Consider the following 12,357-nt stretch of genomic DNA (forward strand, 5'->3'; position numbering starts at 1 on the left):
TTGTATTGTTGGTTTGTGCCCTGGTAATGATAATTTCCAGTCTTCCAAAAAACATAAAAGAAAAAGAAGTGGATGTTGATACCCAATCACACATTATTAAGGTCCCGTTTGAAATTGTTTTTTTTTTCCTAAAAACTGTGCCACTTCAAAGTGAAGCACTACAATCAGTTTGGTAAATATTTATAGGCTTACTTATTTTTAAAGTTTCTCACAACGACTTTCAAAAATAACAAAACACCGAAGGATTATGAAAATTTCAAAAATGCCCCTTTTATCTTTCTAAATGATTTCATCTAAAAATTAACTTAGATAACTATCATGCATATTTGTATTGTAATTGAGCCAACAAAGAGAAGGATTGCCATTTGCACTTATTGCTTGTGTATTTGGCTATTTGAGAATGTTTAGCGACCAAAAAGGAAGATTACTTCTTCAAAAAGACAAAGAAGAAGAAACTTAATAGAAAATTATTGAAAAATATGCACATGATTTGGATAAATTAATCTTAGTAGCAAAACTATAGAAAACTGGATTGGATTTGTTATAAGAAAATTTTTATTTGAACTTATATTGCTTCACTTGCATCTAATTTAACTATTAGATGCGAATTATCTGTTTTACACGATTGTACAATTACCATCAAAGATGATATGGGATTGAAACTAATTTATTTATTTTTTTTAATTTTTTATCTATAGACCCATATTCTATAATTGGCTCACCATGACACAATTACATCACCCCTTAAACCAATACCGTTAGCAATTTAGCCCAAAATTGAGTTTTCCATTGAGGATCCGTTAAAATACAGAAATTACATCACCCCTTCCTCTAGCTAAATAGATCCGTATTTCCCTGATCTTTTGACGGCGGCAACTTCCGTCAGTCTTCATCCCTACCTCTCTCAATGCTCTCCACCGTGTTTACGGTAAAAAGAGATGCAATATATCCATTTCATATCTCTTCGATTTCTTCCATTTTATTTTAGAGAAAATTAGAACGCCCTGCACTTTTTCTATAGTTTTAAGATTAAACATTTATTCCGTTTAAAGATTTGATTAAGGTGCTTTAACCAATTATTACCTCAATAATTTTCTATTTATTTCATTTTCATGTCATTAATTTAAATGCATTTATATAGAGGTGTGTAAGGTAGCTTAGCAACTAACTGCCTATAATATAGGAATTTAATTTCTTCAATACGCATTAAATGACTTTTTCAATAAATAAGATAGAAAAATTAATTCAACTAATTCCTCATTATGAGTATTAAAAAAAAGAACTTTCTATTGAAAACATCTCAGTGCAAAAAGTCATAATACATTTTTTCTTAAGAAAACTTAATTAATTAATTAAAATTTTACGTATATATACATAAAAACTATACTTAAACTTATGGTACATTTGAGAACAAAAGTACTGACTTTTGATACGTTTAGATTCTAAATGTATCGAGAAATCAAAAGTACCGAAAATCCAAATGTACCATAAAACCAAATGTGTCTTCTTCTCGGAGAAGATGACTGCACACGAAGAAGAAAGAAAATAGAGACCCTTCCAGTGTCTCTGCTCCTTGCTTCTGCCATGGTCTAATCCATCGGTGCCACCCATTTCTCCTCCATCTGTCGTCTGGCGGGGCAGTACATAAGCCCAAATTTCCCCAAATTATTTCAACCACCTTAGTAATTTTTCTTATGGGTGAAATTTCCTACATAAGGTTAGTAAGATGGATATGATCTGTCATGGGTTGGTGAAATTTGGGGGTGGAGCTGCCATGGCTTCGGGAGGCGGTTGGTGGAGGTATGGCAGTTGTGTTCTTAGTGAGAGAGAAAGTGGAGGCGGTTGGTGGAGGTATGACAGCTGTGTTCTTAGTGAGAGAGAAAGTGGATGTTTGGAAACTAGTAAAAGAGAAAAATGGTGTGTTTGGCTAGAAAGATAGTGAGAGTTTGGGGAGAGTTTTATTTGATCGGTGTTTTAAATTTAGTGGTCCATATTAGATAATCAATAACTTAGATACTTCCTAATAACTTATGAAACCTCGTAATGGACGCTTGAATTATGATTTTATAATTTGTAATATTGTTTTGCATATGATTTTTGAATGAAATGTATTATATTTAAATTTTCAATGTTGTTTTTGTCTATAAATGTTTTGACCTTTATTATTGGGACCCTCCGAGTTTAAAATCCTGGATCCCCCACTGCATATATATATGTGTGTGTATATATATATATATATATATATATATAATAGAGGATGAAAAACACAATGAGTACACATATAACAATGCACGCAGACAAAGCACACATCCACTATAAAAAAAATAATAAAAAAAGGCAGAGAAACGATAGTGCAAGGAAGAGATATGAGGCAGTTAAAACCCTACCCAAAATTTGGATTTGGGAGTTGAAAAAAAAAAAAAAACAAAAAAGCAGCCAAACAGAGACGTTTGGACGCTCTGAGGTGAGCCTTTTAAAACATTGGACAATAGTAAGGAAACATAAGATAGAGAAGAGGGGAGAGGTATTGGCTTATGGACACGAAAATATATGTTTACTCTTTCATTTTAATTGATTTTGACGGAGTTTTGCTTATGGACTAAATTGCTAATGGTCTTTGATCACAAGGGTGTAAGTTTTAATTTTTTTACAACAGAGGCCATTATTTGACTATCTTATAACTACAAGAACTGTTTTTCCAGTTAAGCCAAAATAAATTAAATACAATATGAGTGTAGAGTGAGATAATGCGTGTTAAAAAATTTTCCTTAGATAAATGGTGATATAATTTCCAACAAAAGAAAAACAGATCTATTTAATGTTGGGTGCACACCAAAATTAATTGGAATAAATCAAACATAACCAATTCGATATCGAAAAATTCTCCCAACGAACAACACCATAACACGTTCTATGTCATGTTATGGAATTTCTTGATGTGCGACAGTAATATTACATGTCATGTTAACACTTATAATAAGGATCTGATATTATGTATGTATTTATGTAAATGAAGAGTAATTGCTAGGATATATCACATTTTTTTTACTATAGTATAGCACAAATGTGATAAATGCATATAATCAATATCCAATGAGAGTAAATCCTTTGCTTTGTATGTAAATAGTAATTAACATGACATGTACATCACTTGCCATATTAAACATTACCACTACTGGTTCTAAAATGTGACCACCTCCTAACATTTTTCATAAATAAAATATAAAAAAAAAGTATGATTACATTCATACGTAAGAATTCTAAAACTAGTCATTTACAACCCCTATGATTGCATTCACACGTAAGAATTCCAAAACCAGTCATTTAAAACCCCACTAATAACACCAATTAAAATATCATTTTTTATACAAATTAAAGGAAAAAAAAAATCATGTTACTCATGTCACATTTTTCCTTCGATCCGTTCCACTGGTTCTAAAATGTGACCACCTCCTAATATTTTTTCATAAATAAAATATTAAAAAAAAGTATGATTGCATTCATACGTAAGAATTCTAAAACTAGTCATTTACAACCCCTATGATTGCATTCATACTTAAGAATTCTAAAACCAGTCAGTTAAAACCCCACTAATAACACCAACTAAAATATCATTTTTTCTACAAATTAAAGAAAAAAAAAAGTCATGTTACTCCTGTCACATTTTTCCTTCGATCCGTTCCACTTGTAAGATAGAGCAAATGGTTAAAGTCTGTCTGTCTCTTCTCTCGAACCTTTTTAACGGCGGTAGGTGAGTCTGGTGGGCTCTCTCCTCCTTATAAAACCACATTTAGCTGCTGTTCTTGTTTTGTGCCTCCCCATTCTTCCATCACAAACGCACTTCAAACTTTCCCTTTCGTCTCTTCTGTTCTTATCTCTTTCGCTCCCAACAACCCCAAAAAAGAAAATCTGTATCGTATCTCGTCCGGAAACAAAGCTAATAACCAAGATGCCTGCCGATAGCTCATCAGTTTCCGGCCACGGCCAAACTATTTGTGTCACTGGAGCTGGAGGCTTCATTGCTTCTTGGATGGTGAAGCTATTGCTCGAAAGAGGCTACACTGTTAGAGGAACCTTGAGAAACCCCGGTAGTTCAAATCATTAACATCTTCTAGGCCTGCATTCACAATTTCACAGATAATTCGACATGTTATGTTGTTACGTTGTTATCAGACCGAATTATAATTATTGGTTACTTAATTATGTTTGCACGGGCAGTTCTTGTTTCAAAATATTCGGTAGATATAATTCAGAATTTGACAGCGTAACATGCCATCCATGTTGCAAGACGTGTGCATCAGTTATTGTTCTTTGTGCTTTTATCCTTTATTTTTTGTGTGGTTTTCTTATTTTGGTTTTGGTTATAGATGACCCAAAGAATGCTCATTTGAGAGAGCTTGAAGGAGCTGCAGAGAGACTAACTTTGTGCAGAGCTGATCTCCTTGATTATGACAGCCTCAAAGAAGCCATTAATGGCTGTGATGGAGTTTTTCACACAGCATCACCTGTCACGGATGATCCAGTGAGTTTTCTTTTCCCTTGACTTTCTCTTCTGCTTTTCTGTTTGGTTGCTGAGAAAATCATGGAAAATGTGCACGCTATTTCCTTTTTGTCTTTTAACCATTCACCAACCGGAGGCAGATTGTCTGCCATCTTGTTTGGATGCCCTTTCTTTTCTTTCTTATTTGTGCTGTCGTTAAGATACGTTAACATTTTATATTCTTATTACTTTTTATCTTATTATCTCTATAAAAAAAATTAATATAAAATATTAACGTGATTTAACCGTGATCGCACAAAATAAAAAAAAGATGAGAAAGACACCCAAACAGAAGGGCAGACATCTTCCTCCTCACCAACCCCCTGCACCAAAGCCTTACGTTCCTAATCCTCCCTAATTGATTGCTTTGTGGACCCTTAAAAACTAAGTATTAATAAGTGCGGTTCTCTGTCAGACGGCACTGCTTGTCGATGGTGATGTTCGGGGCCGTATCTGATTTCCGAGGGCTGTACGAAATTTTTTAGAGGGCTCATTTTTAAGATTGTATTAAAAAAAGTAAAACAATGTATTGATAGTAGAAGACAATAACTTAAATCAAAATAAATTTTAGCATTCACCGATTGTAAGTTTACAAATGTCATTAATTATAAGTAAAAAAGCTACAAATATAACATTCACTAAATAATAAAAAGCAGTTCAATCTTAAACAATTAAACAAAAAAAATAAAAAAACTTCAAAACTCTAACTTCACTTGAATATATAACCTTATTATATAATAAAATTGGAAAACTATAGTTTTTAGGGTGTTATTATTGACAATTAGAATATCTCATTGCACTAGAAATTTTTATATTGAGTGAGATGCTAAGGATATTAAATTTCTAGACAAAATTTTGTAAATTAAATGACATGTAAGTTAATGATTGAATTATTACTTAAGCATTGATAAACATGATTATTTCCTATTGGTGACTCATCATTTAGTTCACAAATTTAGTCTCCCTAGCATTACCCTTTTATATTTAGAAATTAAAAAAATTTACTCTTATAAGGAATGCACAATGAAATTTTAAAGTACTAACAAAAATAATTTTTTAAATATATAACATCATTACATAACATTAGATGACAAAAATTTTGAGCGTCTTGTGCAACTGCACCTTTCGCTCCCTCACCCCAAACACCTCCTCTGGTGATGTTGTGGACCTCCAAAAGAAAGATAAGAAAGAAAAGGAAAATTTGGTTGATGGGCATTGGTTTGGTGGATATTTTTCCTCTTTCGTATTTTTTGAGATTTTTTTTTTAAATAGAAGTTATTATTGGCACTTCATCATGATGCACTTTTGGACAAAAAGTAAACTTGGAACTCAATCAAACGAAACTATATGTCGCTGGTAATATGGTGTCATGAGTAATAATATCATATTATGTTAGAGAAATTTACATACAAGATATTTTGTTATTGATTTGGAACGTCACATGGTAGTGCTTTCTTTTTAATTATCATGCTACACAATTCAAGTTGTAAGACAAAATGAAAAAGAAAGTCTGATGAATCATACCATCACGACTCTTAAAAGTAGATGTTAGCAGATACTTTCAAATATTAAAAATTTGATAAGAAGTGCATGTTTGACCAAAAAAGAATGGAAGTATGCATGTATGTCGATATTTATCTTAAATTTGGTAAATACAAAATTCAATTTTCATTTTATTTTTTTTGAACAAACGAGGGAAAATATTAGGCTAAGCAATGTGTATAATAATAAGGGGTTGAACTTAGACGTAACCCACAAAAGAAAGAAATCACTGTACTTTTTACTAGAAATAGAAAATTTTTGACCTTTTTTATTTTCTTTAGAAATAATAAATGATTATGCAATCCCAAAAATAGTATTAATTCTAGCCTAATATGTATATACAGGAACAAATGGTGGAGCCCGCGGTGAACGGAACCAAGAATGTGATTCAGGCAGCGGCGGAAGCCAAGGTGAAACGGGTGGTTTTCACGTCGTCAATCGGTGCGGTGTACATGGACCCCACCAGGGGTCCTGATGTGGTTGTTGATGAGTCTTGTTGGAGTGATCTTGAATTTTGCAAGAACACCAAGGTTGGCAGAGCCATAATTATATATAATTTCTTTTCTCATTAACAAAAAAAAAATCACTTATTAATATGAAGTAGTTATGTTTATCTACCAATAAAATACTTATTATATATTAGATAGAACACAGCAGAGAATCATCGGAAAAAAAGAAAAAAGAAAAAAGAAGAAGCAACAACTACTCTATTTAGTAACTATTTTTGTAACTATTATTAGAATAACAATGATGCTGTAAATAAAAAATGGTGACAAATATATATATATATATATACACAGACCCTTTAAGGGAAGGGATCCCCATTTTTCAAAAAAAATGTGGACACCCTCTTAATCATTAGATTTGGCTTTAATGAATTTTTGTGATTGAGATTGAATCACAGGTCACAGAATCTCAACCACAAGATTTCATTAAAACCAAATCTAACGGTCAAGAGGATATCCCTAATTTTTTTGAAAAATGGGGATCCTTTACCTTAAAGGCTTCCACTATATATATATATATAACGTATTAGTCATCATTTTGTTGTAACTATAACCTATTTTTTGGCTTTTGTCACCATTTTCTTATTGGTGGCATCATTATCCAACAAAAGCTGCAAAAATAATTACTAAATATGATAGTTGTTGCTCATTTTTCTTGTAGTGAATGAAAATATACATATGCATTGTGATCAAAAGTTGGAGAAAAATCTACTAGTTAAAAATAATTTTTTTAGTCAATTGGGATGCATGAGTATAGACTTGGTTGAACATGCAAAAACAATATAAAAGAAAAAATTTGGAAAGAAAAATCAATATAGAAAAAAACCCAACATATAATTTATATTACTTTTGATAATTTGACAATGAATTAACAAATAAAAATTAAATTGCAGAACTGGTACTGCTATGGGAAAGCAGTGGCAGAGCAGGCAGCATGGGCTGAGGCCAAAGAGAAAGGGGTGGACGTGGTGGTAGTGAACCCAGTGCTGGTGCTCGGACCACTTCTGCAACCAACTGTCAACGCTAGCACCATTCACATCCTCAAGTACCTGACAGGCTCAACCCAGACATATGCCAATTCAGTTCAGGCCTATGTGCATGTTAGGGACGTCGCACTGGCTCACATTCTGGTCTATGAGACACCCTCTGCCTCCGGCAGATATCTTTGTGCTGAGAGTGTGCTCCACCGGGGCGACGTGGTGGAAATCCTGGCAAAATTCTTCCCGGAATACCCTATTCCCAACAAGTAAGTGTAACATCGTTATCCTTGTCAATTTTGGTACAAACCCTTTCACTGAGTAGTTGAGTATACATAGTAAATTTTCTTGTTTTTACCACTGTTATTAATGTTGTTATTAGGTTAGTTTTGTGACTTTTGTTTCTTACAAAGATAAGATGTCTGGTAAAATAAAATGCTAATTACAGTCGTTCATGTATGCCTAGACAATTTTAAGGCATTGATTTTTTTGTTATGCATACGTAGACGACTCTTAAGCATCGATCTAATATAGGGTGGACGTCCATGGAATTGGCCATAAAAGATCACAAATGTTTAGGCTTTATTTTCTTGAGTAACTTCTGAGCATACTACAAATACACATTCAACTTCTGAATTTTAGGGTTTTTAATTGTTAGTAAGACTTGTTGGGTTACTCTTATCCACACACACACATAATCAGGTGTCAAATCATAAAATAAATCCTAATGTTTTAAATTAGAAGTGGAGAAATATTCATATCGACATGCGTTGAATTATATATATATATAAGTGTAAGCTTTTGATTGCATGATTTGACACCTGATTATGGAAGACATGTGTAAGCTTTTGATTGCATGAGCTTTGTTGCGGTGTGGGGCAGTAGTAGTTGTACCAGCTTTGACATGTCTACACAAAAGACTCCACAAATTGAAAAATTTAGTACCAAAAAAGTTGAAATAGTGATGTATAAATATACTTGTGGACCTAATGAGTCCTTACCTACTACGAGACTCCACCTCACCCTGAGATTATCTTTAGTTTTTATTATCCTTTGCAATATGTCACTCTCTTTACCTACCAATATGTCACTCTCTTTACCTACCAATATGTCACTCTCTTTACTTACCAATATGTCCTGTCTGTACCGATATTTTTTTTGAACAAGAATTGTCTGAGCTCTCTTGTCCTTCTATTTGTGTAATCACGGTTAAATTACGTCAATATTTTATATCACTATTCATTTTTGTCTTACTATCTCTATAAAAAAATAATATAAAATGTTGACGTGGCTTAACCGTGACCACACAAAACAGAAGGGCACGGAAGGGCAAACAATTCTTGTCCATTTTTTTTGGGCTGTTTTATTTCTCGCTTTTAGCTGCAAAATCCTTGTAATTTGTCATTCTGAACTTTGTTATAAAAATTCCCTTTGACTAAAAAAAAAACAAAAAAAAATTATCCCCTTTGTTAGGCCACCATGCAAGTTCAATGATTTAGTGCTCTCAATGATCTTAGGAATATATACGGTGCCAATATTTCACCATTACTAGGTCCCACTTCAGGAAATGAAGTGGGTCAAACAAAAATTCAGGAAATAATACTGTCTTCTGCATGAAGACTAACTGGTGTTCTTAAACTATATTTCAATAAAAATAAATATTTGCTAATCATTGGTTTACTTCTTTTGTATTTTTTGTTGAGCATATATATCTAAAAGAGTGATTACGTCGTACTAATTGATAGCTTCTTCTGATATGTATTTGCATTTTGTTAGTTTACTTGGTGTTTTTTATTTTTTTATGTGATTAAACTAATATGTCAAATATATACTTTGCAGGTGTAAAGATAATGGGAAACCCAGAGCAGAACCATACAAGTTCACAAACCAGAAGCTACGAGACTTAGGGTTGGAGTTCACCCCAGTCAAACATACCCTGTATGAAACTGTCAAGAGCTTGCAGGAGAAGGGCCACCTTCCAGTCCCTACAAAACAAGAACAAGATTCCATTAAAATTCAATCTTAACTTATAATAGTATAAAAAGATAAGAAGCATGAATATGTTCAAGTCCTTAATTGTTTGTTTGCTTAAATACTTATCTTATTTTGGTCCCTATAATAAAGCTGCGATGGTATTTTTAATACTAGGTTCTAGTAGAGGGCACAGTTTTCAGGAAAGATGTTGTTTGCAGTCCCATTTCTGAATTCTGAGAACCAAATAAATTTTTGTAATGAAGTCAATAACTCTTAAGCCAAAGTATCTTTGGAAACGGTTAATTTCTGAATTCTTTTCGTAATTTCCTACTAATTATAGATTTGCATGGCATAAGTTTAGGACAACATCCCCATGACAAGGAAAGATTTTTAGTGTATTAGGAACATACCTTTATATATCAAGTGGCATTATACAAGTGGATAAATACTTTAAAAAAAAACTTTTTCTCACTTATTTTATGACACTTAAGTACCGAGCCGTATTCATAATACACTGCATAATCTCTCCATATAAGCAAATGGATAAAAAAAAATTTAAAAGGAAAGCAAATGCTATTGTGCAAAATTGTTTTAACAGTTTGGAATTTTCAATGTACTATTAATCTGAAGGTGTGATCTTTTATCTCAATATACTTTGATACAATTTAGGAAGTTACCACTTAATATGTAACATTATAGAAGGACAATTACTTTTTCTGATGTGCGACAATTGTATTTGATTCACAATTCCTAACAACGCTCTCTCTATCACATCAGTGAGAATATTTGTTCAGTTTAGACGGAATCGGATCCCCTCCGGATCCCAATAAATTGAGCCTAAGGATCAAATGATCCGGACCGTTGAAATTTGATCGAACGATTATAAATAGAGAGTCCCTCTAAAAGTTATAATAATTGTAGTCGTTGTATCAAATTTCAACGGTCTGGATCAAATGATCATTGAACTCAGATTATTGGGATCCGAAGAGGCAACGTGCCAACCCTATCTGCAACTTCATTTAAGAATTTAATTATTTGAACTGGTTTAGGACTTTGAGGCCTCAAATTCCTCCTACTGTGGGATTGGATGCCGTTGTAGGGCGGCTAATTAGATGACTCAAAAAGGGGTGGAATAATAAAAGGGAAAGATATATACAAGTAACCTACCGACCAAGGAACAATTGGTTGGTTTCTTGGTGAAGCACTTGCTGTGCGAAGTTGGTCGATTATATTGTTAAACAGTCATAAATATTCAATTGTAATGCTGACCCTTTCAAAGGAAACTCCACTATATGAGGACCAAACAAAACCCATGATGCCATGCGTATGTATTTCGTAAGCCTGCATGAGCATTATACCATATAAATATTAATAAGGAAATGGTTTTCAGTCATTTTAGCGTTACACGCTTCTCTGTTTAATACTAACTCTTTATTTCATTTTATTATTTAATTCGATGATCATAAATCAAGAAAGTCGTGTTAAAAGTTAAAAAATAATTGTGCGAAAATCACATTCCTATATATATGTGTGTGTGCGCGTGTAATAAATATAGAAGTAAATTACACCTTACCACCTTAAGTTTGAAGTCGATTTCAATTTCTTACAACATGTTTAAAACATTTCAATTTCATACCTCAAGTACTATTTTATTTCAATATAATACATCCGTTACATTTTTCATCTATTCATCCGTTAAGAGCTGACATGGCTCCTATATTTGTGCCACATGTGGCAAAAAAATAATTTTTTAATTAAAGAAAAAAATTGAAAACGCAAAACCCAACCCCCACCTCCCCATCTCTCTCCTTCTTCTCCAACCCGCCAACCCCTTACTCTTCCATCCTTGCCCACCGACATCTCCATCGCCAACGTCAACTGTCGGGGGAAATGGTCTTGCCTCAATGGGAGGGAGGTGGAGATGGTTGGAGACTTTGGTAGTAGGTTTTGTAGTTGGGCTGCGGGGGAGAATTGCAGAGGAAAAAGGGTGGGGGGTGTTCTAGAACAGAAAGAGGGAAAAAAGGGTAGAGGGGTTCTGGAACGAAATAGGGAGAAAGGGACTCAAGGGAGAATCGGACCTCGTAGTTTTGGATGTGGCTCACCAAATCAGTCATGGTTTCCAGCGAAAACAGGCACCAAAAATCTTCTAAATTGAAGCAAACCGACCGCCTCGCCGCCCGCCACATTTTGGTCTTGGATCTTCGACCTGGATCCCCATCAACAAAACCTTCTTCCTCGCTGTCGGCTTTGCCATGAAAAGTCGGATTCGAGACGGGACTCTTCACGGCATCGCCAGGTGGGTTGAGAGGGAAGAAGAAGCGGAAGAAGAAGAGAGTGGAGGGGATGGGTTTTCCGATCTCGAAGTCTTGCAAGGACCATTCTTTCTTCTAGGTTTCTTGCAATTTTGTGGGTTTTTGTTTTTGATTCCATTGCCCTCTGATTTCTAGAACGGATTTTCTGGAATTGAAAAGCCAGAGAGAGAAAGGAAGAAACAATGTGGAGTAGCTCATGTGGAGCCAAAAATAATCAAGAGGCGGCACGTGAATTTTTGGATCAAAATGACAAAATTACTCTCAAGGTACACCGAAATTCTTACGCGCGAGCAGTGGAAGAAACCTAAGGTGTTATTTGTTTTTTGGGGTCGGGGCGGGGAAATGATGGGTTTTGGGGTTTCTTTGTTTTTTTTTTAACTTTTCTTTAATTAATTATTTTAATATTTTAAAATTTTTTATTAGGTTTAGCCACATGGCACAAATGTGGCAGTCATGTCAGCTCTTAACGGACCAATGGATGGAAAATGTAACGGATGTATTATATT

General features: G+C 33.9%; 1 protein-coding gene across 1 annotated transcript; it reads left to right on the top strand.

The window, feature by feature from the left end:
• Positions 1-3,629: 3,629 nt before the first annotated feature.
• On the top strand, positions 3,630-9,842 carry LOC103438772 (cinnamoyl-CoA reductase 1-like). The gene is made up of 5 exons (XM_008377320.4): positions 3,630-4,088; positions 4,368-4,522; positions 6,427-6,612; positions 7,482-7,834; positions 9,405-9,842. The coding sequence occupies exons 1-5, from the start codon at positions 3,950-3,952 to the stop codon at positions 9,589-9,591; spliced, it is 1,020 nt and encodes a 339-aa protein (XP_008375542.1). The 5' UTR covers positions 3,630-3,949; the 3' UTR covers positions 9,592-9,842.
• Positions 9,843-12,357: the final 2,515 nt, after the last annotated feature.

This window comes from Malus domestica, chromosome 17 (assembly GCF_042453785.1).
Source record: "Malus domestica chromosome 17, GDT2T_hap1".
NCBI lineage: Eukaryota > Viridiplantae > Streptophyta > Magnoliopsida > Rosales > Rosaceae > Malus > Malus domestica.

Coding starts and splice junctions, on each gene's coding strand:
- LOC103438772 (XM_008377320.4), top strand. CDS start 3,950: ATGCCTGCCGATAGCTCATCAGTTTCCGGCCACGGCCAAACTATTTGT. Junction 4,089..4,367: donor AGGAACCTTGAGAAACCCCG/GTAGTTCAAATC, acceptor TTTTGGTTATAG/ATGACCCAAAGAATGCTCAT. Junction 4,523..6,426: donor CACCTGTCACGGATGATCCA/GTGAGTTTTCTT, acceptor ATGTATATACAG/GAACAAATGGTGGAGCCCGC.